At 43.5% G+C, this 25910-nt stretch overlaps 2 protein-coding genes across 3 annotated transcripts; both read left to right on the forward strand.

Annotated features, from left to right (window-relative positions):
* The first annotated feature begins 3657 nt into the window (after nt 1-3657).
* On the forward strand, nt 3658-14348 carry SLC2A11 (solute carrier family 2 member 11). 2 transcript variants are annotated; one of them, XM_042015203.1, is made up of 12 exons: nt 3658-3894; nt 5648-5746; nt 6285-6445; nt 7852-7976; nt 8674-8803; nt 8924-9072; nt 9802-9989; nt 10294-10404; nt 10873-10974; nt 11105-11180; nt 12051-12178; nt 12808-14348. In XM_042015203.1, exons 1-12 carry the CDS (start codon nt 3874-3876, stop codon nt 13006-13008), a joined length of 1491 nt encoding a protein of 496 aa, XP_041871137.1. In that variant the 5' UTR covers nt 3658-3873; the 3' UTR covers nt 13009-14348. The 2 variants fall into 2 exon arrangements, with proteins under 2 accessions (XP_041871137.1, XP_041871138.1); XM_042015204.1 differs by lacking the exons at nt 11105-11180; nt 12808-14348 and having other exon boundaries at nt 12051-12142.
* Nucleotides 14349-17202: 2854 nt separating this feature from the next.
* On the forward strand, nt 17203-25632 carry LOC121658350 (solute carrier family 2, facilitated glucose transporter member 11-like). Its single transcript, XM_042015205.1, has 11 exons — nt 17203-17491; nt 18299-18459; nt 18969-19093; nt 20004-20133; nt 20583-20731; nt 22799-22986; nt 23331-23441; nt 24067-24168; nt 24503-24578; nt 24908-25035; nt 25426-25632. The coding sequence occupies exons 1-11, from the start codon at nt 17396-17398 to the stop codon at nt 25630-25632; spliced, it is 1473 nt and encodes a 490-aa protein (XP_041871139.1). The 5' UTR covers nt 17203-17395.
* The last annotated feature ends 278 nt before the right edge of the window (nt 25633-25910 follow it).

The following is a 25910-nucleotide window of genomic DNA, read 5'->3' on the forward strand; positions in this document are numbered from 1 at the left end:
GGAGAAAGTGAATCATACAGAACTGGATGGATTCTTAAATTTGTGTGTTTGTTAGAAAGAAACTAAAGATAGCACTTAGAGTTCAGCCCTCCAAGGATTTGTGGTTTGCAAAGGGTTTGCTGTAAATCACAGTTAATGTTATTTTTATTTCCTATGGTTTTTAGTTCAAAAATACAGCTTTGCATCTGGCATATCATGAGAAAGAAGATCACATTTAAATCTCCTTGAGCAGAGCCTCATCACATATCCAAATAAACCACTTCTTCCAAAACAGCTTCTGATCATCAGTTGAAGACATCAAACAAGAAAATGTCTGTCTCTTTGCACAGTTATTTTTCTCCAGTGTTTAATAATTCTTGTTAAATTCTTCTGCCTTGTGATCTGTCCCCTACTCCATAGGTCACCTCCCACAGCTGTCAGTAGGGAATATCCTTCAGGGGCCTTTATTTTGTAACATCCATTTCATAAGCACTGTGGCCAAATCAACAAGGGAACTGAAAAACAATGCTTGTGTCTTATGAAAAGAGGTCTATGCTCAGCTCACAATAGTAGCACATCAACTGAGCATGCTGTCAGCTGCTGAAGACCCCTACAAGGAGTCAGAAAAGGTATTTGTACTTTGGTTTTCACCAGAGGCAGGACTACATGTCCCAGTCCAGCTGCCTCTCAATAAGCCAGGGCACAGCTCTAATCAAAAGCTCTGTCTGAAGGGACTGTTAAATAAGAAAGCAGGATAAGTCTGACACTCTGACAATGCTGTACACGTTTTCTTTTCCTCTGATGGGAACATTCAGCAACATTTGATGCCATTTGGTAGAGTGTAAATGCTCTTCTCATACACACAGAAATAGAGGTTTTGTTCAACCAAGCACTTTGTTCTCTCTGGCCTTCGGGTCACCCAATTTCAACAAACTGCCTGCATCAGTGTCTGATACAAAGACGGAAGGAAAGGAAATAGTTCAGCCACAGCATGACCTACAGCTCACAATGGACTGAAAAAAAGGTATTTGAATTATTTTTAGGATTTTGGGTTTCCTCAGTTTTCCCAGAGAAGCTCTGTTGCTTATCAGGAGGAGGAAAAGGCGGACTGCTGATCCAACATACAGAACATAACAGCTATTCTTCTGGTATCCAAAAATCCTAGCTAGCAAGGGAAAGCAGCTAGTTCCCTTGGTTGTATCAGCCCTTGTGTCCTCAAAGGACTCAGCTCCCATGTATCTCCACTGGTCTGGAAAGTGTCCCAGTGACTCTGTGTGGTAGCAGAAGCTCTGTCAGCACTGGGTCCCTGCCCTGAGAAACCTCTATGATGAAGCTCATTTCCTGAAGTTCTTATACAGTGTTTTGAACTTACATAAATTGTGGGGTTTTTATAAAGAACATTAGTGAACTGCTGGAACTGAGAATAATAGTGTCACAGCAGGGCACTAATTTCCTGCAAAGAAAATCCATTTCAACAGCTAAGTTCCATAAACATTGCTTTCACCATGAAATCAGCAAACCTGCATGTTTCTTGAGAAAGCTGCTTGTTTGCAGATCTTATTATTTGTGTTCTGTATTCTATGTGAGTTCTGCAAGAGTAAGGACAAGCAAACAGAGGTATTTTGTATCTCACAGTGATGATCCTTAGAGGAAAGTGAGAAGGGTTTGCAAAAATAGCCAGGCTAGAGCTTGGGAAAGTCAGCAACCAGCCAGGGAGCCGCTCCAAATCTCTTCTGCAATTTACAGTGTAGCGTTTGTAGGGAGAATTCATCCTGTAGATCCAAGCCTCACAGATGGAAATGGGGCCCTTTTTCTCCCCTTGAAGCTGGTCCAGATAATTCTGGTGTAAAAACAGACTAAAGCATTGGAACCTCTCAGTTCGTGACAGATCAAAGAGCATGTGTTGATGGTCTTTCCTAATGGTGGGATTACCACTTACTCCTGCAGTCAGATAATTGCAGGCAGAGACTGCCATCACGTTCTCCAAATAACTCCTCTTCCATGTGCATGGCATCATATTTCACCCTGATTATGACGGGTTTCAGTGAAAGAGTATTTGAAGGAAGCGGGTGGTGGGTGCCCACAGTACTGTGGAAACCTGCCGGGTTTATGTGAAGGCTTCCAGAACCAGGAGTCTGAGTAACTGCAGAGCAGTGGTTATACCCTGGTGACAGACCCTAACCCCAGAGATTTCTCATCTACACCAACTGCAGCTCTGAAACTCTGGCAACAAGGATGAAACAGTGGGAATGCTGAGGTTTTTAAGGTGCAGCAAAAAGCCAGTTAGAAACACAACCAGTGTGAGCATCTCTCAGCGCCAAAGCATGGGTAATATAGGTGCTGTGTAGAAGAAAAAAAATCTATCCCTTCACTCCTCATCAAGGCAGCTGTTACTAGAAAAGATAGAGGACAACTTCCTGAAACTTCCAGCTAGCCGGCTGCACATAGATCTAGCTACAGCAAAAAAATCCAATTTATGCCCCCTCTGGAATAGGGAGGCTTGTGAACAGCTTGTGCCACAATCCCCAGCATCTCAATGCCTACTCATAGGACTTCACTCAGCTCTGGTTACTGTCACAAGCTCAGAGCAGACAGCATGAAGAAACTAGATCTTTCCTTTTTGAATTAATTACTGTTCTCGATATATGCTGCCTAAACTATCTATCAGTGTCTGTTGGCTTGCACAGTTATGTCGGTTCCCCAGTTAACAAGTTATTGTTTGGGAAGCTGTTGGAAGTATTCATCTAACCCCTGCCACACGTCACAGGCAGCAAAGTGCTGGCATGTTGGATTCAGAGCCTAATACAGCAAATTTTGTACTTATCCTGCCACTTAGTGGCTGCAGCTGATGCAGCACCACATCCCTAGCTACACATTCACTAGAAAATACCTCTGTGATGTGGAATAGGTTCATATTTCTGTTCGGGTGCAGTAAAACCTGAGTAGGGACAAAGAGGCATTTAAAAACATTTAGCTTATTTCAAATACTCTGAAATCTGTCAGGGACCTCACAAATTTCACTCTGCAGGATGAAAGGATGTTAAAACACCATGATTATTCCTGAAGGCCAGATATTTTGTGAAGCAGCCCCTTAATGTTACTGCTGGCAGTGCAATATATCTCCATCTCCACCTTTAGGATTCATAAGGATTCACCATTTCCCACTGCCAGGGAGTGCCTTTCTGTTTTATAGAAAGAAGCAAAGCCATCGCTGCTGTCTTCTGTACTTCACAAGATCTAGTGCTCTAAGTGTGGCTGTTTGCTCTGTGCCAGGCTAAGGAGAGGGAACAGGACCACAGCCTTCTGTACCTCTGTACACAGCCTTTCCAGCAACAGCTGGATTCCTTGTCTGTCACCAGAACACAGACAGGCGTACAGGGAAAGGCCTTGAGTAACCAGGGATTTGAAAGGCTTGGGCTTCATTCATTCCAGTCGTTGACAGGACCAAGGGAAATAGTCTGGTTTGTCTTTCAGATCGTAGATTGTGTTCCAGGACAAATACAGTCAGGGGAAAAAAATTGTAGTTAATTTTGCTTTTATCACACTTAATCAGAGAAGTGATACTGCTAACTGTGCCAGATGCTCTGAGAAGGAATTTATGTTGTAAACCACACTGGCCTTCAAGAGGGTTTAGACAGATCTGGATCTTGGAGAATCATTTCCCTGGACTGTCATCGGTTTTCAACAAAATGAATTGAACTGTCTTGCTAATGAACGTTCAGCTCCATTCTGAGAATGTAAATCAGCTGGCAAAACACCTGCCAAATCAAGTGTCTTATCCTAACGTAATGGGTGACTAAATACACATTCCTATGCTGGAGATTTAAATAATCCTTTAGAGCACTGTGAGAGTACCAGAGCCTTTGGCAGACAGAGGAAAACCTACGAAAGAGGATGAACAAGCTGCAGAGACTGGTAAAACATCTATTTTACTATTATTATTTAGAGACTTTTTTTAATTTGAATTTTTATAAGGCTGGGTAAATACTGTCAGGTTTGCGTAGAATTATTTTTCCAATTCATCACAGTCCTTGGGATAAAGTTGACAGACTAATGGCTCTCCTGGCAGCTGCACACCACCATGATGGCTGGGAAAACAGTGCGGAAGCCAGGCGTTAAGGAGGGCTTGGGAAGGTCACTCTGTAAATACAGCTCAGCTCTGAGCACAGTAGTGTTTACTGGCTCCTGAAGGGAGAAACAAACCATTTTACTTTAGCTCATGGCCACAAAAGAGCTCTGTGATACAGGACTTGATGGGGGAGGTACTCTATAACGAAAGCGGGGAAATGAGCAGGAGTGGTGCATTCTTAGACATTGTAATTAAAAAAGGAATGTGCTATTGTAGGGAGAGGAAACTCTCTCACCTGGAGAACTAGAATAATTAGGAAGAGCAGAGATATCAGGTGCCCAATCCTTAGCTCAGTTCTCAGTAACAAGACAGGGAAGTGGTGTAGCCATGGAAAGTGCAAGTGAAATGTACCCGCTGCTAGCTGGGACAGGAGAGAGCTCAGCCTCCTCTTGCTGCAGGGTTGGAATAGTTTGGCTTTAATTTTTGTCCTGGGAGAACATTTTGTCTCAGGCTGGTATGGAAGTTATTTAGAAGAAAACACTTTGAGGAAAGGAAAAAATCCAAGATTATTTGAATTTGTGGTTTTAGAGCTATTGTGAGACTAGACCAAAATTTCCTTTTCTTTAGTGGACAGCTCTGTAAGAAGAAAATGAACAGGTAAAGCAGAAAGAGGTCCTCAGCTTTGGGTTATTTAAGTTCTCAAGGTCACTGGAGTCATATTCCTGTAGCAAAACACAATCTGGCCTGAGGTGCCCTGCACTGACTGGCAAACAGCCAAGCCTGAGCATGGGTTCTTCATGTTACACTAGAGCTTTCCCAGTGGGAGGGGTTTTTAAGCAGGGGGCTGGCAAAGGCCATCCTGGCCCTGGGACACCCAGAACATTGTGCAGGAGGTGTCAGGCTAAAGATATGCTGGGGCCCCCAGCATGCTCAGAGTGGTCTTGAGACATGGAACAGAGCTCCCAGTCCCAGGACTCCCTCAGGGTGCATCTTACAGGATTTCACCTACATATGGGGAAACCAAAGGCACAGGCCCAAAACAGAGGAAAAAAGATGTATGTTTTTGCTTGTCAGCCTGCCAGTTAGCTGTCAGCTGCCATGTTGGGCCAGCCAGGACAACTTGTTCTACACCCTTCAAAAAGTCAAGAGACCTTACTTTTATACCAACAGTCGATCCCATGATGCTGCGTGAGGCAGCCCATTCCCCTGCACGTGCTTCCCAAGGCACAGCAGCGGTGTCAGTTGGCAATATAAGCAAGTGGCAATACTCATGAAGAAATGTCCTCAAGGAGACCTGAACATGGCATAGGAACTCACTGTCTGCCACATATTTCACCTGTATCATAATACTGAATACACAATTATAGACTGCTAAACATTGTCTGCTCCATATAACATGTGCAGCATCACAGGAAAGGCACTCTAAACTCAAATATGTGTTACTATCATGAAAGGATAGAAATACTAGCACACCAATAACTCCTGAATGCACTGGATACACATGGCCATGGGAAAATCCCCCAGCTCAAAGTCTGAATGTCTTTTGAGTAGTTTTATTCTGTGCAAGGAAGCCCTCCATTGTCTTCCCCTTTTCTTCAGCTTCAGAACAAGATCCTGATCCTGACAATATGTGCTGCTGGGATTGGAGGCACTTTCCAATACGGTTACAACATCTCCGTCATCAATGCTCCAGCCTCAGTAAGTACTGCTAGTCCAAGTGCCTGCCCCCCAAGACAGACCCTTCCTTGGTGGCTCTGTTGGGCTGTGGACAGTGGTGTGCAACTGAAAATCTGCAGGCTGCTGCTGTTGAGGGACAGGAAGCAAGGACGTGTTGTTCCCTCTGTAAAATTCACATCTGGAGTACAGGACTTTGTTGTCAAAAGCCATCCTAAAAACCATCCATTTAGTGTCACAAGAATTTATTCAAAAGCTTTGTTTCAACTGCTTTACCAAAATCTAAAATTTTACCAGCCTGCATCCTTTAAAGTTGATTTTTGCCCTTAGATTCAAAGTGAGACCCGTGAAATTAATTTTTAGATTATCAAAAAAAACTACATATGGATATAAACCAACTGCAACAGCAACAGTTTTATACCCTAAACTCTGCTAAAAACACATCTAAGAACAGGAGGAGATTGGAGGCACAAACCCAGCATAAATAGATATATTAAAAAGGAGCCTTTCTCAGTGTCCTTCACCTCTCTGGAGGTTCTGCAGCACTGTCCTTCTCTCTCAGTACATCCAGACGTTCATGAACACAACCTGGCTGGAGCGCACGGGTGTTCCCCTGGAGAGCAACGTGGTCCTGCTGCTGTGGTCCTTCACTGTTTCTGCCTACCCTCTGGGAGGCCTCACTGGGGCTGTGGTTGCTGGTCCCATGGCCATCATGTTGGGAAGGTAAGAAGTGCTGGAGTTTAAATTAAGCCTTGCAGCTTCCCTTAATCTAAGAGGAATTAGGAGCCCTACAGCAAAATGCCCACCATAGTTACAAAGAATGAAAACAAGTTTTCTATCACAGATTAGTCTGCTATAAACATTCTGGGTTGGCGGGGAGAAACTACCTGACAAAACAGTATTTCATATCTCAAAACTCAACAGGGAACAGGTTTTTTTCCCCACATTACCTTCTCATCACATTCCAGCCCAGCTGAGGTGCTACAAGGATATCAGTTGAACTCCTTATCACAGTAACCACCTACATAATCTCTATAATTTTTGTGTCCAGTTTTCTGCCATGCTTTTAAATGGGAAATCATGATGGATCAGACTAAGGATTTTTCTTCAAAATAAACTGTGGTAACTGGTGGGAATGACACTAGAAAAACAGAGAGTGCTTACAAAGAGCAGTGCTAGCATCCCAGCTCCTCATGTCTCGCAGGCTGTGCATCCACCTTTTGGTCTGAAATATTTCTGGAAGTATTCAATAAATCTCCATAGTGGTTTGGGTTTTTTCCTCTGTGTGTAAGTACAAGTATCTGTCTTATCTCACCTATCTTTCATACACAGCTCCATCCCCAGTTCTCTTCAGAAAAAGAAACCCAAACCAATGTTACCAACATAAACTAATAGGAAATTAGATTTTGCTTCACTCTCTCTCGACCCCAAGATTTTCCTCTATGTGCTATCACTTTAGTTTGCTCCTCTTATATGATGAAGCAGGCCCTATTATGGTTTGAGGTCCCATGACTTACTAGTTTCAAGGTTATGAAGACCTGAAAGGATATGGCTTCCTTACCCCACTAAAATTTTAGAGATTTCATCCTGTACTGCCTTGGAATAAAATCATATTCCATCATAAAGAAGAGAAACAAAGACTGACTGGCAAGGCAGTGAGCAGGGACTAGAGAGAATTACTGGCAATAATAATAGTATGGGTCAATAGAGCTCTCTTTTTTTTCCCTGGTTTTCGGCAGAAATTTCTCCTGGGACTCATGAAAACCTTCTGACAAAGTTGCACAACACTTACACTATTATATGAAAATTGCCTGTTTCAACAAATTAACATTTTCAGACCAAAATACATATGGCTTGCTGAAGGAATATTTCTCTCCATTCAAATGGAAACTGGGTGTGAGCACAAGAGCCCTGAATCTGGGGGAGAACCTGGTGGTACCTTCAGAGAGCCTAAAGCCAGCACTGCAGGTATACCCCATGCCACACAGACACCTCAAACAGGGCTTGGATTAACCAGGATGGTCTGTGGTGGGGCTGAGCAGCCCAGCTGGAGCTTCCAGGCTTGGCAGGTGGCACCTGATAACTGAACCTGACACACATGTGCTCACCGCTGTCTTTTCTCTTGGAAGGAAGATGTCTCTGCTGCTGAACAACGTCTTTGTGATCATAGCTGCAACCTTGTCAGGATTCAGCCGAATGGCCAAATCCTTTGAAATGATTATGCTCAGCAGATTTTTTACTGGCGTGAATGCAGGTACGGCAACATGAGAAGTATAGAAGGACAAAGGTGGTAACAATTAGAAGAAATATAAATAGGAATGATCCAAGATATTAAAGCAATTAATCCTTTAGGATGACCAGACACACGTAAGTGAATTAAGAAATTTTATATACAGATTTTATACTTCGCTTCTAAGGGCTTTCTTTTAAAGCATACACAGGCAGGGGGGGTTTTGTTTTTGCTCACTACACATGAGCATCTCTGTGCATGGGGAAAGTTTGAGCTGAAAATGGATCCCTATCTGCTTGTAAGAATGTCAGTCACTCACCAGCATGAGCACCATCACAAAAACTTTTGTAGAAGTTCATCCCAGGAAACAATGATCAATATAAGGGACTTAAAATATGATATTACCCTCAAAAGAGGGAAGTAGAGGGAAACATTGTACATAACCTTGGATTTGGTGCTGAAAAGACCATAGAACTGAGGCCCTGACAGGTTTCAGTTTCATTATCCACTGCTACTGATGAATATTTGAATGTGTGTTTAGTGGCTTATACAAGGGATAGGGGTGAAATTGAAGGTTTGGTAAATGGCAAGCACTGGTAGATTAGTTATCACATGGTCTGCAACAGAGGAGTGCAGCTGGCAACCTCGAGAGGTGGCTGACTGCGTTTATTCTTGTCTCCTCTGCCCACAAGCTGAGGTCAGCATTTGTCTGCCTTGCCAGGTGTAAGCATGAACATTCAGCCCATGTATCTGGCTGAGAGTGCCCCAAAGAAGCTCAGAGGAGCTGTGGCCTTGACCTCTGCATCATTTACAGCCCTGGGGTTGGTGCTGGGGCAGGTTGTTGGACTCAGGTAATGTAAAGCAAGAAGCCCACTTATTAAATCCTTCCTTCCTTTCCTTCCTTTCCTTCCTTCCTTCCTCTTTTATGAGGTTGTGAAAATACTGTGTAAATTGTGTTTATGTTTTTCTAGGGAGCTCCTAGGAGGGGAAGAGAGTTGGCCATTCCTTTTAGCAAGCAACGTGGTTCCCGCCCTGATCCAGCTCACAGCTCTGCCTTGGTTCCCTGAAAGTCCCAGATACCTCTTGATTGACTGTGGAGACAAAGAATCTTGCATCTCTGGTGAGTTTAGGGTGACTGTTAGGTCCTCATGGAACATATGAGACTTGGGCCCCAAAATTTTTGGAATGGTGCCACAAATTTTACATGTAGGAAGTTTCATATCAAGTTGTAAATATGATCACTTCCTCTTTCCAAACTAAAGAACATTTTATAATATTAAATATATTTGATCTATTAAGGTAATTGAAAGGCATCTTCCTTCAATAGACTTATTTGCTACAATAATAGGGTCAAAAGGTAAGACTTGTGTTCACAATGGCAAATATGTTTTGTAACTATGAAGTGAAATAAATGCTGGTTGAAGAGCTCAGGATCAAATCTGAAGCCAATTCATATTAAAGGATTTACTTAGATTTGTGGCATACAAATCCTCATATGCATAGTGGCTGGAATTATTTTCTGGGAAATATGTGCTGTGTACCAAGAACATCTTAATTGCCTGCATTTCCCAGGGAAGTCACTTGAGATCTGAGTCAGAAGCATGGCTGCTGAAATGGCACTGATGGGAGATACTCAGTTGTCAAACAGTGGTGAGGGATTTGCACTCCCTTTCCCCCAAATCTTTCAAGTGGCTTCACCACAGCTGGTCAACTCTGTGAAGGTCACAGCATGATCACAGGCTCTGTCCTGCAGCATTCTGCAGCCATCACCTGCTGCTCGATCCTTTACCCTGCAGAGCACCAAACTGAAGAGAAAGCCCAGGAGTAAGAGGTTCCCTTGTCCTTGCAGCACTGCAGAAGCTTAGAGGTACCAGTGACCTGAGTGCAGAGCTGGAAGAGATACTGGCAGAACAGGCTGCTGTTAAAGGCCAGAGAGCGAAGCACCCATGGGAGCTCTTCCAAAATCGAGCTTTGAGGTGGCAGCTGGTGAGCATCGTTGTGCTGAGCAGTGCCATGCAGCTCTGCGGGAATGACTCGGTAAGCAGCCTGGCACCGGAGCCAGCAGCAGCACTGTGTCATGGGACATGGGTGGGAGCACTTGGATTCAACATTCTGTCAGCGGGAGAGGAGCAAATAGTGTCTCTCTGCCTGTGGAGATCTTCAAATGTCAGATATTTGGTTCCCAAAATACACCTGTGCGTTATGGGAAGGTTCAGAAGGATGCTGTCAAAATAGCCTGTATGACAGGGCATTAGTCACTCTGCATGGTCCTTCAGGAAAAACAATGGGATGTATTTTCAGATGTCTTTCCTTACTGCTTTCTACTTTCTTCTCTCCACAGATGTATTTTTATGCAGCTTATGTGTTCCAAGAGGCTGGAATTCCTCAGGACATAATCCCCTATGTTGTAATCGGCACAGGAAGCTGTGAACTGATCACATCCATCACTTGTGTGAGACTCTCAATGCACTCTGGTGACATGCAGCATCTGTTGGCAGGGAGGAGGCTGTTAAGTACAAATTTGGGGGTTACATTGCTTTTCATGCCAAGGAAGCCCTTTAAGCACAGCAGCCAGGCTGTCTGTCAGCACCCACAGCCAGATAGCTCAATGCAGAAGTATTTGGTCAGACATTGCATTGCCATCACTGTCTGAAATCTCTAAGAAGTGTAACTTTCTTGCTTTGAGACCATATGGATAGTGGCAGAGTTTAGGTGCAGCTGGGACATTCTCATCTCCCCTGAACACCCGTCTTTCCACCAAAACTTTCTTTTGAGGTTTTTTTCAATGAAGCAGACAAGATCCTGAAAGTTATTGTAGAGCAAACTAGGTACAGAGTATTGAAATCTGAAGAGGAAAGAGGCAGGAATTATAAATACAGCTTAAATATCTTGCTTTATTTCACTGTGTTACTTTGTGCAGAACATGATTATAGACTACGCTGGTCGGAGGCCACTGCTTCTTGGGGGATATACCTTCATGGCAGGATGGGCCATTGTCTTCATGGTCGCTCTGAGCCAGCAGGTAACAAACTTTACTTAATTATTTAAGTGGAATGGAGTTGGGCTTTGCCTTTTATATGACTGGGGTGTTCAGTGGTGGCAAATAAGTGTAAGTGCCCTCACTGGTTTTCCATTGGTCTCTGTGGCTGTAGACTCAGATTAGCTGGATGCCTTATCTCAGCATGGCCTGCATTTTCGCCTATATCCTGAGCTTTGGAATCGGACCAGGTCAGTTCCCTCAGTGTTTTCAGTGAAACTTTTGGGTACTGCAGAGGCTTAGAGATGTGTACAGGCATCTTATGGAAACTCTCAGACCCCCTTTAGTTATAGCACACTCAAAGGAACGAGGTATTTGGCTGTTTCACAGGGGTTTGCATGCCCCTGGTAAGTCAGTGTTGTGCAGGGCCAGGCTGTGCCCATTTCTCTCTGTGTTATTCCCCATCAGTCTTCTTGGCTATTAGGCCAAGGTACTTGGAAGTGATTCTTGGCTTAAGCAGATGACAAGGTTCTGATTTGCTGCCCAGTCCATTAGGGCTGTAAACCAGCATTTCTAATGCTTCACTTTAATCCTAGAAATTGTTGGCTATGCCATCTGATTATTTTCTTGCAAACACCTGGAAGCACGATTTCCACATCTATTTGTTAGCCTATTAATGTGCCTTTTCTTGGCAGAATCTGTTCATTTCTGGGGGTGGGCAATACACAGACTGTTGTGGATGTTTGCATGCTGAGTGTGTAGATGTGAGACTCTGCTCACATGAGTTTGAAGGAAGGCAGGTAAGAATAGAACCAAGCTGCCAGTGTCACATGCCACACAAGTTGGCAATAAGTTCTTGTCCCAGTCCCTACAGTGCCATGGGGTTGAATTAATTATAAGCCTTTCTCACCGTTGGGTCCTGATAAGAATAATGTGGATTACAAAACTTTTCCTGGCAGTTCATTCTAATGTGAGAAAGTTTGAATAATTACCCAGTCCTTAATATTTAACCAAAAAATTCACCTCATACTTCCTATTGGGCATTCTTGTTAAGATGTGTTCTCTTGTTTTTAATGTAATGTCAACAATATTATTAACTTTCTTGCCATTTCTTTTTCCAGCTGGTGTAACAGGAGTTCTGCCCACAGAAGTTTTTGATCAAATGTCCCGACCAGCTGCTTACATGATCTGTGGCTCCCTGCTCTGGTTCAATCTATTTCTGGTTGGAACAGCCTTTCCGTTCATTGTGGTGCGTTCCCAAAGCAAAGCAGCTCTTTAGTGTTCTGCACAAGAAACAGGTTCTGATAGTGACCAGGAAAAGAGAGTATTGCGAGCAGCAAGATAGCACTTCTATGCAAAGTATCTTTATGAGGAAAGTGGCCAGAACTCCTCTAAACCAAATTTTCTCCATGTTCCCTACAGTGATTTCTGATTTGAGGTTGGGATTTGAATCATTTGGGGCATGGATGATCAATATTCCTCCTCTGTCCTCAGTTGAGAACAGCTGGAGCTAAAGATGTGATTTAATTTCCCTTTGCCAGACCCTGGCACCATTCCCTGAGATGATTCCTGAAGCAAAAGGGAGCAGAACTCCACAATATACATTCCTGTTTTATTTCCTACTGAGGGCTCACATTCTATACAATTATGTATAGGGAGAAAGCAAGAAAAAGACATTTCAAAAGACTGTTCTTGCTATGTCGAATTTCCCAATCTCTGTTGGGGTGCTGTTGCATCCAGGCATGTGACGCCCTTACCAGGGTGCACAGAAATATTCCCTGGGTGACCTCAGACCATGCAGGAAGAGGGATTTGTCTATGCCTATTTGTCGTCATACAGAATGTCACCAACACTGTCTTGTTTTTTCCTCCTCCTCAGAAAAGTCTAGCACATTTCTGCTACATCCCATTCCTTGTGGTCTGTGTCTGCACTGCTCTCTACGTTTGGTTTTTCCTTCCTGAGACAAAGGGGAAGTCCTTCCTGGAAATCTCAGAGGAGTTCAGGAAACGGAACTTCAAAGCTAAGACCCATGTGGGTTTTTATAAAGGCCCTGAGGAGATCAAAACCACCACATTGTAGCAGAAGAAAGGAAGATGGCATCTGAGGGAATTCTGCAGTGAATTCAGCAGTGGCTATGTGCCCTTGCAGGGACACAGAGAGAAGTATGGTTAGGGACAATGTATTACTTTTAGGTTCTTAAATTCACCTTGAAAACATACACTTGAACTGATAAATCCAAACAACAGTTTAATAATCTGTTCTCACTTTTTAGTACTGAGTAACACATGCATATTTTAGAATCCATATCAGAGAATAACAGAATGATGCCTTGTTCTCTTATCATCATACAGCACCATGTAATGCTTTAGAAAATTTCAGAATTTCTCCAAACAGTAACTTCCATCTCAGAAGTCCTTCTTTCTTGCCCCTGAATCTGGGCTTTCTAACCCAGAAGTTAATGTGATTAAATTCTGTTTTCAGACACCAAATGAAATTTTCAGTACCTTGTCTTGGTGCTCCTGTCGTTTCTGTTATTAAGTGATTTCAAATAGACTCCTACTTGTTGAGCAATAGTGAGCGGTTAATTATTTTCAGCTATAAAATCATGTGACAGATGGATTAGAAAGAAAGCTTCTAGTACTTGCTAAGTGGCTTATTATACAACAGACTTTTGGGCATTGTTTTGCAGACTATTTATTCTGGACCGGTTTTCTTCATGGCTTGTTTGTTGTCTTCCAGTCCTATGTTGTAAAGCACAAGTAATTCCCCAGTCCAGTTTGTACTGCTCCCATGGACACTGCTGGTCCATCTCGTAGGGTTTTGCACCTATGCTCTGCTAACATTAAGTGTGGTGAGGAGCTCATATGGCAGAAGCTTGTTTTGGATGTGGATCTTTAGATCACACCACAATGTTCTCTGCAGCATGTCCTTGTTGTCTCCATAGAACACATTGGCAAAGACCCAGATGTGATGTTGATTCTTTTTAGTTAATCTGATATAACACAGGGCAACATTCCTCATTTAATGTGGCCTTTCACAGGCATTGGCTTGACTGGTTAAGTTTCTTCTCAAATGTCTTCTCTTCTTATGTCTTCTCAAAGACATAATCAAGCCACCTCTTTTCTTTTGACTTTGTTTGTATGAAAGGCACAGCACTGCTCATGTTTGCAGCAAAGAAGAATATGTATGTTTTCAAAATAAGAAGGTAAAGTTTCAGTGTATTTTTTAACTACATTTTTAAGAAAAATACAGCATTTTTGAATAAAAAGATTGTAAACATTTCTGGAATGCATTACTGTCATGCTGGGCCTGAGTGGAACAGCAGATCTATTTCTCAGAAGAGAAGTCTGTGCAAGAACTCTCTTTCACTACCCAAAGTTTATAACATATGAAAAATAAAAGTAAACTTTTGTTCCTTTGTGGTTGCTGCTATTTTAGAAGTCATTAATGTATAGACATGGGCGAGAGCAGCTACCTCTGCTCTTGGAAAACACTGAGATTTTGAAGCATGGAGGATTTTGAGACAAGACAATCAAGAGCAGGACTCTGATGCTTTTTCCTGGTCTTAAAATCAAGAGTCGAACACGGTTAGAAGGGGAAAAGGGATTTTACCTTGGTATTTATTTTAAGGATCCTTAGGTGCACACGTCCATATGCATCAAAATGCGCCCCGCAAAATGCCCCCCCCCCCAAAAGATCGGGTATATCATTGTAGGTCTTACTAATTAGCATATCTCTCAAAGATTCCCCAATGAGAGGCTCAAGTGAGACCCCCTCCCCAAGGAACCTTCCCCTGGATGATTCTATCTTAGTTTATAGAATGTGTTCTGGAGAGGACCTTGGGGTCTGGGGCACACTGATCCCTGGCTACGAAGCTTCTAAAATGTTTAGTCTCTCAGCTTGACAAACAAGTCCAATAATGTAGGCAAAAAGCACTAAGAATACAGAAGTTGCTAAACAGGTATAACAGGGGTATAAAAGAAAAGGCAAAAAATCTTCATGGCATCAACTCCATAGAATTGGGAAGTGAAGAGATGCTTTTCATTACTAGTTTGGAGAGAGTAGTGAGGGGCAGATGAAAAGAGTGAAACACAAAGGGAAAGCAAAAAGTGCCACTACCATCACGATGGTAGCAAAATATTCTGTCTTTCCTTTGGTGAGGACCAGAGAAAGGACAAGAGACAGAAGTGAAGCAGAGAAGAGTGAAGAAGGGAAGCAAATCAGTAAGAACCATGCAGGGTAGGAAGCAGGGATGGACTGGAGAGACTGCCTGAGCAGAGGCAGAGGCCTGGCACACCCTGCTAGAACATACAGGTCAGAGGAGAGAGAAGTCCACCAATGTCCAGAGGTCCTCACCTTGGCCAGTTCTGAGGCTACTCCCATGAGTCAGGACTGTGCCTTTTCCCAGAGCCCTGGAAGGACAGAGGCCATCTGCACATGCCAGTATGAAACAGGTTTGTTTAGAAATTATAGACATTTACTTGAGTTCCTGATTTTTAGAGCCAGTCCTGTGAGTACATGTGGCAGAAGACACAAATTCCAACTTCCAGCCTATTTTCTGACTGGCCTGAAATCAGGAGTCTATAAACTGATTAAGCAAACACAAACAGTGGTTACATTTCAGATGGTCTAAATTGTTAAATTTTAATTGAAGCATTTAACAAGTTGGTTAATTGATACTGAATTAAAACACCTTCAACTGAAAAATCTATGACACTTGTTCACATTTTCTTATCATGTGAAGTGTTAGGCAAAACCACATCTTGAAAAGTGATCCTCAGAGACTCACAGCTGGTATTACTGTTTGCAAATCAAATAATTGTGCACTGTTAGATTGATTAATAACCATCAACACTAGCGAAAACTAGTATTGCTGCTGTCCTCAAACATTGCTCCTCTGCACAAGCCAGCAGGGGCTGGGATTCTTTCAAAGACATGCATCATCCTAGCCTGGGGAACGGCCAAGGGCAGCTGCTCACTAGGAGAAGGAATTCCCCCTAAGCTGTTTGAATAACTTGTAAAAGCCTTTTAACAGAACCACTTTGGACACTGCTAGGTAAAGATGCCCTTTGAAAATGATGGATAAAACTAAAGATCTTACAGTCCGGATTTAAAACTGACATTAAGCTTTCCTAGCATCTGCCATATATTATAGGGATACATACTTGAACTTTTGGCCAATGACCACTACCCTTAAAGAGTCAATTGATCAGTCAACTGATAATTCAAGAGTTGGATACACAGGCAATGTCAGGCTTGGACAAGTTGGGCTTAAAAAGTCTTTGCTGAATTGAGGCTCAAGATAGCACTCAGGGACTTTTCCTTTACATGTGATAACTGATTATCCAGCCTATGACTTGGGAAGTCCAAGCCAGTCCACTCTAGTTTGCGCCAGTCCTTGGACTTCAGCTTCTATCAGTGCTTTTCTCTTTGTCCTTTACTCATCTTCCACAGCTCTTGCTGTCCACAGCTGCTGCCAGAGCATGCCCAGAGACCTGGCAGGAGCACACAGCTCACCAGCTATCCTCAGCTTCATCAGTAACCAACACAATAATGACAAACCAAACAGCAAGAACTTCATGACAAACCAAAGGGAGTATAAACACTGAGGAAGAACAAAATGATGTTTTGAAATACCATCTCAGGCTCCTCTTTCTCTATATAAAAAGGAACGTTTTCCAAAGTAACCAAAGAAAGCATCAGGAAAGACCTAGACTGCAAGTGGGGATGACTACTTTTGCATGCAAGTTGGTATGGAGAGGTTTGATGCCCATCCAAGCAACGGCATTCCCCTGATTAGAAATCAGCTTGTAAATGCTTGGCAGTCATACTGTGAATATGAAATATTCCAGGCATAGAGGTGCAGCATCATGCTGTCGTTGCTGGCCAGAATATGCCCAGGACAGTTGCTAACAGGGAGCAGTAGGAATGGGAGGGATTGAGACATACGTATTGCAGTCCTATATTCTTAAGCCTCCTATCAGATAATTCTAAGAAAGGGTGAATAAACTATGAAACCAGGAATGCCCTTCAATCCCCAAATGTTTATCTAGTCTCAGCCAAATCACTGAGCAAAATATTCATTTAGGTGGGATAACAAGTGGGAAAGGAGGACGAGAAAGGACAAATAGATGGAATTGTTCACTAAGTGATTGCACATTGCACCATGCTCCCACAGCTAGTTATCTATGACTGTGCAGATTAAGATGGACAAAGATGAAAAGAGAAGCACTGAAGTGTGTAACTGGGTTCTGGGAGACATCTGTGAGCTTTGTCTCTACTCAGAGTTCTCACTGTCCTGTGCTTTAGTAGCTGTGGTTTCCTATTGCTGGCTCCTTGGTCTCGGAGGAGGCAGGTGTGTGGCATTGTTCAAACTGTTAGAGCTCCCAAGGAAAATACAGGACATTCGGAGGCATGTCTGAATAGCTGTACCAGTTTGTTTGCTGTTTTTATTTCCTGCAAGAAAATGAGCTACAACCTTTTTCTCCTGGCTTTTGTCCTGGGCATTACTGGAGCTTTCCAGTATGGATTGCAGGTCTCCATTATCAATTCTCCTGCTGAGGTAAGCATGGAGAGCTCAAAGAGTGAGCTACCAGGATTTCACTGCTCCCAGGCATTCATGCCTCTACACGCAATGGCTAACTTTTTTACTTCTGCTTTCAAAATTAGACTTATCATGGTTTCTTAGTTCTAAGACTAGCTGCTACTGCTCTTGTGTTTCATGGGGTTTGAACTTCTGTCTGATGTGACAGAACTGGGAAAGGGAAGGATGAATGACATCCATAAAATCAGCCATTTTCCCCTTACTGAGTTGAAATGCTCCCGGGGCATTCTCCTCTGTCCGTTGCTCAGGGAGCCCTTGTATCATGTGCTTTACCACACACGCTATTTCCAAGTGGCTGTAAGGTGAAATAGGACAGGGAAGGACTGTAGCTCTAGAGCTGAGGTCAGCACCAATACCTGCAGCTGGAAAGGGAAAATTGGGGAAGTTTGTCATCCTGAAAGGTACCTAGGACACTCAGCTCATACTATTACCACAGACAAGAGGGAATGGAGGGAAAAAATCAGGTAGCAAAACAGTCAGGGTTTAGCACAGAAACAGAAAACCCACCTACCATTCTCTTACTGGCACTCACAGTTGATATTTAACAGTGATGTATTTATTAATTGGATGTCATTGCTAAAACATCAGCTCCAGGGATGTTAATGGCAAAATTCCCATTGATTTCACTGGGGCTAAGATTTCAACCAAGTTATCGATAGAAATGTATCCAAAAGAGCAGTAAGTAGCTAAGAGAATTTAAAAAGTGGTGCAATTATGCAAAAACATGTTGACTGAGTCCATTGTTTGTTTTTCTTTCTTTTAAAGTACATCAAAACCTTCATCTGTGAGACCTGGCTGAAGAGATACGGCTCTCCTCTCAGCACAGAGATGATCACTTTGATGTGGTCCTTTATTGTGTCCATTTACAGCATTGGCGGGCTTCTGGGTTCCTCGTCTGCTGGATATTTGTCTGTTAGATTTGGAAGGTAGGAAGAGTGATTACACCAGTCTTTCTATCTACACCCACAACTGCAGAATAAGAAACTGTGTCTTGGGAGAAACACTGCTTGTAATGTGGCATTGTGAGTAGCCCAGGGCTTCCAGTGAAAGACCAGTATAGCGAAGAAACAGAACGGCAAAATCTGCCAATAATCACAAGGAAAATCATACCTCTCCCTTATAAAGCCCAAAGCAAATGCTGTCCAGGGAAGTCATACAAGAAGTACATGTACATTTTGAAGAGAATTTCAGAGACAGCTACTCACAAAGCTTGTTCTTTACTGTAGATATTGACTCCACTAAAGGCATCAAAAGCTTCAACTAACTTACCAGTCTGTGACAAAGTTTTCCTATTGCCATTTCCCATTGACTTAACTGCGTCTATACAGAAACCAGTACTGAGTCCGTAACCACGGTACAATTCAAGCCACTCCTGTCAGACTGTGAATGACTCAAGGGCAGTATTTATGCTCACATTAATCTGAATTATTTCCAGGAAGAAGGCCATGTTGTTTGCCAATATCCCTGCTCTGCTGGGTGCAGCTCTGATGGGACTCAGCCAGCTGTGTGGATCTTTTGAGATGATCATTGCTGGAAGGTTATTTTCTGGAGTGTGTGGAGGTAAATTGACATTCCTACCTGTGGTATTAAATAGTGGGAAGAGCAGTGACTGAGGGTGACAAGGATTTACCTGAGTAAACAGATCCCAGATTTTTACTACACTCTGCAGAGAACATGATTGCTGAATGCATTTTTAACTAAATAAGAAGCCACAAACATAATTAAATCAGTAATGTCTGATATCTCCATTTCTCTTTCTTCTATCTTTACATCCAGTCCATATAAAAGGTACTGCCAATTTCTGAAAAAGCCAAAGCATGCAATATTTCAGGGAAGCATGCTCACTCAATAAAGAACTGGCCTCTGTTTTTCCTCTTGCTTTTCTCTGTGGCTGATGCTGCCCTCCATATTACAGACAATGGAATGGTTCTCAAGCCAATTCAATTAGAATTTTCAATTCTACTTTCCAGATGCCTCAGATGGTTACATTCTGCCAGTGCTTTTGATCTCTGTGCAGTTGGATAAAGATAATACTAACCAGAAAAAAAAATTGAGAGTATAAATATTAATTAATCCACTGAGAAAATAGAATGTACAGTGTTTGCCAGCTTGGTGGTTTCAAGCAGAAAATAAGGCACATAGCATCTGAATAGCCACTGAAATATGTCATCTGAGACTAAAGGAAATAACCACAGTCCTGTTGTATATGTGGCTGTAGGAAACAAAGTAAGAGAAGGCCAGCCTGCTGAAGGACAGATTTCCCAGGGGCCCGTACTTACTTAGTGAAATATTTAGCAAAGGCACAAGGCCAAGGTATGGGGCACATGCTTCATGTCAGCCAGCCACATCCTCAGCATGGATAAAAAGGTATCTGAGAGCCAATCCCTACAGGCTCTGTCCATAGTGGTCCCCTCCAAAACACCAGACCTGTGTGGGTTTGCATTGCCCTAACAGTCCTTTGTCACCACAGGTTTAGCTCTGAATATCCATATCATGTATGCTGGGGAATGTGCTCCGCGGAAGCTCCGCGGGCTGATTGCCATAACAGCTTCTACCTCCATTGCTGCTGGAAAATTCGTGGGATTTGCTCTGGGTCTCAGGTAAGAGAGTCTGAAACATAATCTATTCTGCTATTAAAATACATGCATATATCAATGCACGCCTATGCCCAGTGGCTGCTATTGGGGCAGTTGGTACCAGGATGATAACTCACAGATCTTGTAATAATTGTAATGTCAGAAGCAGAGGGATCAGCTCGTGCAGGTTCTTCCTTCAGCGCTTGTGCTGGGACTGCTGGTCCCTGTGAGCCCTCAGCTGCTGCAGGAGGATACAGGTGGCCTTGCTGTGCCCAGCACTGAGAAGCAGGAGCCAACACCTGCAACTCCTGTGCTGCAGGTAGTGATCCTCTGCACTCCCTGCTGAAGACTCCTGGGTGGGAGCTGCTGGGACACACGCAGGAGGGCTGAGGAATCACCCTGTGTCTGTGTGTGCTCACATGGCCAGCACATATGGCTCCTCAGCCCCTCTCACTCTGCTGGTTTTGTTCCAGAGAAGTTCTTGGAGTGGAGGCTCTCTGGCCAATTCTCCTGGCAGCCAATGCGCTTCCTGCCCTTGTTCAGCTTCTCACCCTCCCCTTCTTCCCAGACTCTCCCCGCTATCTGCTCATTGACAAGAAGGACAAGGAGGGATGCATCAAAGGTGAGGAAATGGGCCATAAATCATTCATTTCAGGAAAAAGGGAAAAATACAGTTAAGCCCCAGATGAGCCTGGAAGAGAGGTACAGATGGGAAAAAGACTTGTGGTCTTTTGGCTCTGAAACCACATTCAACTTTAATGAAAGTCAGCCACTTCTGTTTGGATATTTGTGGTCTCTTGGCACTAGTATTTCCCTTACCTTCTGCCAGGGTCCTCTGAGGGATGTGATCACACACAGCTTGTATTTCCATCAATGCAGATTCTGCCCTGTACAAAGTAGAGATACAGTACCTTCTCTGTGTGAGAGAGGCCCTGTACTGTCATGCTGTATTGTATGTTCTTCTGTAATCCTAACAGCAGCTTCTGACAGAAACTGAGTAACAGCCACTGTGGGTATTTAACTATCAAAAGATAGAACTCCTTGGATGTAAACTTATTTTTTATATATGGGAGTGTAGTGGTTTGGTCCAAAATACCCACCACTGTTCATCCTCTGTGAGACAAGAACCAGGAGAAACGCAAAGCAGGCACCAAACTTGAAAGAATATAAAGAAGTTTATTAACAGACCTAAAAGAGGAAAGAAAAAAAAATTATACCACCTTCAGAACTCTCCTCCTCCCCCCACCTTCCTCCCTTCTCCCACTGACAATGTAAAAAGACAACCCTTAAGATGTTCAGTCTGTTTACCACTTCCATAATAACCTTGTTCAGTCCATTTAGAAAGAGAAGTCTCTTCTTGCTCGTGCTATGAAAACAGTATCACAACGAGACAGTCGCTCACTTCCAAATAACTTTGTTCAGTCCATTTAGGAAGAGGAGTCTCTCTGCCTGCGTGTGAGTCCTTTCCCCCGACTTGCAGCTTTTCCCGCAACTGCTTTCGAGGGTCCACTCTTGAAGTTTTTTGGGGTACAATTTTAAGGTTGAGCCGTTCAGAAACAAAAACAGAGGCCCTTCTCCTTCCCTGGGAGCAAAGGGTCTTCCTCATCTTCATCTTTAGGACTATCTCCGGGAGCATCTCTAGGAACTGAGGTTTCTCCTTTCCCGTTTGGAGCAAAAGTCCTCATCGCTTCCATCTCTCCCTGTCCAAACTTCTCATGAAATTACAGCTGCGTCAGCATCTGCCTATCTCAGCGCAGGTGCTTTTGCTTACGAGTTGAACACTCCACCCCCCAGATCTTCATGGAATTACAACAGGATACTCTGATATATCATAGCTTCTCAACAGAATTTCAGCTTTAAGCATCTCCTCTCTCTCTTCCCTAGGGTTTTCAGCTCTTCACAGCAATAAAAGGGTTAATCTCACCTCGGCCTTCCAGCTTTGCAGCTGGAATGTTGAATTTTTCTTATCGCAGTGCAGAGGGGGGAGAGCCGAGCCGCTCCGGCTGCCCACGGCAAGGCAGTGGGGGGGGTTCCATGACTGGAACAGGTCCATTGGCTCCAGGATGGCCGTGGCCCGGCCTGGCCTGGCCCAAGCAGGGCCTGGCCGGGCCCGCTGGCCCCCACATGGGGCCCGCAGCCACCTGTCCCAGCACCGGAAACGAGAGAGAGCTTGGAGGGGGAGTTTGTCTATTCTTAAATGTGTATCACAGAGGTGATCACAACTTTAAGTGGCTTAGAGAATTGTCCATATTCAAACTGGCCAGCTGATAGGTTCTATCAGTTCCCAGAGGAAACTGTAAGCACCCCATAGCAAGGACATCCCTTCCGAGACTATGCTTGCTAACCTATGACAAGGAGTCATTTTACCTTTTCTGTGTTTTGGAGTGTGCACTAGAACTGCACCTTTATCAGGAGGGTATTCAGGAAAGGATTGGTAAGAATTTAGGTGTAACTTACATTGAAAGACTGTCAGCAGCTATTGGCCAAAGGTGAGGCCATGATTAAGATTTATGGGTAAAAACAGATAGCAGTGATCTGGATCTGTGTCATATCTAAGCCCAGATCTCTAGGAAGTTCACACAAGAAAAGAGCATGAAGTTCTAACAAGATACTCTGCAAAGCAGGAAATAATCTTCTGGATTCATGTCTGTGCTGGTGAGCTTGGTCACCTCTCCTCCTCTCCTTCCAGCTGTGAAGCAGCTCTGGGGAGATGGGGACCATATGGCTGAAATAGATGACATGATGTCAGAGCAAAAAGCCATCCATGGGGAGAAGGCAAAGAGCGTTTGGGATCTGCTCCGTGACAGAGCCGTGCGCTGGCAGCTCATCACTCTCTTCCTCGTCGTCTCGTGCATGCAGCTCATCGGGGCCAATGTGGTGCGTGCAGTGCTTTGCTTTTCTCTCTGCATTGCTGACAAGTTTCTCAGCAAAAGTAACCTCTGCAAGGAGTTGTGAATGACTGCAACAGTGCCTGTAAGGAGGGATCTGTTGTTACTCTTTATTAATACAGTCTTTTCCCATGGAAGTTTGGGACCTGGGATAAGTCAAGAACTGTGTTTTAGCAAGCATCTTCTGAAGGCATTTCTATGGATTGCCCTGTTATGATAAGATGATTTTGTATTTTGTTAAGGCCTAGTTAGTTATTTTCTGTCCAAAAAGACAGAAGCTAGTGTAAACGCGGCCACATATGTACAGCTTTCACAAATTTCTATTCTTTCCAGGTTTACTCTTATGTATACAATATCTTTACAAAGGCTGGAATCCCTCCTGATCAAACCCACTATGTGTCACTGGGGGTTGGGACCACTGAGATCCTCTCCACAGTCCTGTGTGTAAGTGACTTTTCAGCTGAATTTTGTTTGGCTGTAATACATCGTTCATTTTGATCTTCAGAAATACTGTAAACGGAGCTTCAAGAATCAAATTTTTGTGACAAATCAACCATGGAACCAATCACATAAAGTCCTCTCCCCTCACCCTGCAAACGTGGGCATTTCTATTCTGTTTCTGGGAAGAGTGGAGAGTCTTTCTGTCAAAATCACAACCCATTCTGGGCCAGTCTTGGGAGCCCCAGCACCCCCTGGAAGAAGAGCAAATATCATTTTTCAGTCAGACTCAGGGCTGCAGGAATCACAGCAATTAACAGTGTAAGCATTCCCACTCTGCTCTCCCATCTGTCTCTCCTTTGCCTGCAGAATGCCACCTCTGACCTCCTCTGCCCAGTCAATGCCCCCTGCAGCCCTGCACCTCCCCACCTCCTGCTCCTCCCTGCAGCGCCTGGTCCTGCTCAGGCTCCCCAGCTGCCTTTACTCACCCTCCCAGAGAAGGCGCCACATCCCAGTCTCCAGTCCTCCAGTGATTCCCTGCCTGGCCAGTGAAGGCAGACACTGGAGCAGCTCAGCAGTGACTGCCTTCGGTCTGTCCTTCGGAGCTGGCAGCGTGTCCTCCTGCTTGCAGGGTTTCCTCATTGAGCGTGCAGGGAGGAAGACACTGCTGTGGAAAAACTACACTGTGATGGCCTTGGCTCTAGGGCTCCTCACAGTCACTCTCTCACTACAGGTAAGACCCCACTGATGCATTAGAACTGTGTTAATGTTTTATTGTATGGCAAATATCACAACTATTTCCCTCCCCACAAATCACTTTTTAGTGAGAAGAAGTATTTTTGGGGCTAACCATCATATTAATAGAGGTCTGTTCCCAGCCATGTACACAGGGATTAAAGACAGACCACCAAGATCCCTGCCAAGGCTATCTCATGAAATTTCTGAAAGTAGAGGAAATAGATCTATGTTAAGCATTGACATAGTTAGTAGTGGTGAGCATTTCTAATGGAGCTAGATAAACCAAATTTTAATTTCTGATTTTATTTGCTTTTCATTTCCTACCACAGGACTCCTTTTTCTGGATACCATACTGCTCTGTTGCACTTGTCTTTATTTTCATCATGAGCTTTGGCATTGGGCCAGGTTGGTATTTTCTACTGGAATGATTTCATTTACCCACTCATTCCTTCCTCATTGCAGCCTTTAGGAGAGATCCCAGGCATAGCAGTTTCATAGTAAGCATGAATTCCTACTTCTGATTCAGTGCAGGCGTAGATATTTCCCTCCATACTATGGTAGGAGGTAAAATTCATTTCCTATTGCATTCCTACATGCCTTTTTTCTGAAGAGCCAAGCACCACCTCAGACACTTCCAGGCCACTTAAAGCCATGAACTTATGCAGCAAAATGTATGAGGTACAGAAGCATCTTGCAAATTTCTAAGCTTCCTTTTTTCTTCAAATTTTTTTCAGCTGGAGTACTATGCCCCTTGCTCACGGAAATATTTATTCAGTCATACAGACCAGCTGCTTATGTTTTTAATGGTGTTACAAACTGGATCCAACTCTTCATCCTTGGACTTTCGTTCCCTTTCATCGTGGTAAGCAAAGTAGGGTGTTTGTTTCAGTTCAGAGGAAGTTAGACCCCTACTGAACTCAGAGAATGCTTCTCTTGTCAACACTTCATGCAATGGACAGAGCCCAAATTAATTGCAGTTCTGATGGCCTCTTCCTTTTTAACCAGGTATTTACTGAAGTGTAGCAAACCCACCAAATGCTTCTAACTCTACACAAGTTAGAGTGACATTGGGAAAGCAGATACAGTGACAGAGGCACTGACACTGTCAGATGTCATTTGAAGCAGGATTTATGTCAACTAAGTCCCTGACCAAGTTCTTTTAGTAAATACAAACCCAGAAACTCTATATCATAAGAGAAAGAAATCGAGATAAATTTTTATGAACACATTTTGTCTCTTTGTTTTCCTGTAGGAAGGCCTTGGTAATTTCTGTTTCATCATTTTTCTGACATACTGTCTGTCCATGGCTATTTTTGTATTCCTGGTGCTGCCAGAGACCAAAGGAAAGACCATGTTGCAGGTCATGGAGGACTTCAACCGCCTCAACTACCGTGGAAAGAAGGGACAGGCAGTCCTACAGCAGAGTAACTGCTCAGTGATGACTGTTACTAAGCTTTAAGAGCAAACTCTCCACTTCATATTTTGCTCTTTTATTACTGTAGTGCCCAGAAGCCTCACTAAGCAAGAGAGAATCCATAGATCCACCAAAAAACCACCTGCAGTGCAGAGCACAGGATGAACTTGGTGGTTCTCTCCAGCTCCTGAAGTATGAGCTGAATTAATTCCTCTGCAGAAAAAAAATTAAACACGGTTTATAGAGAAAATAAGATTTTTGTCAGTCCCTCCTAGCTTGCAGTTGTAAACAGAAAACACAGGACCTGCTATTTTCTTGGCAAA

This window comes from Corvus kubaryi, unplaced genomic scaffold (assembly GCF_017639235.1).
Source record: "Corvus kubaryi isolate FWS band 111438036 unplaced genomic scaffold, C.kubaryi_AGA036_p1.0 split3-37173, whole genome shotgun sequence".
Taxonomy (NCBI): domain Eukaryota; kingdom Metazoa; phylum Chordata; class Aves; order Passeriformes; family Corvidae; genus Corvus; species Corvus kubaryi.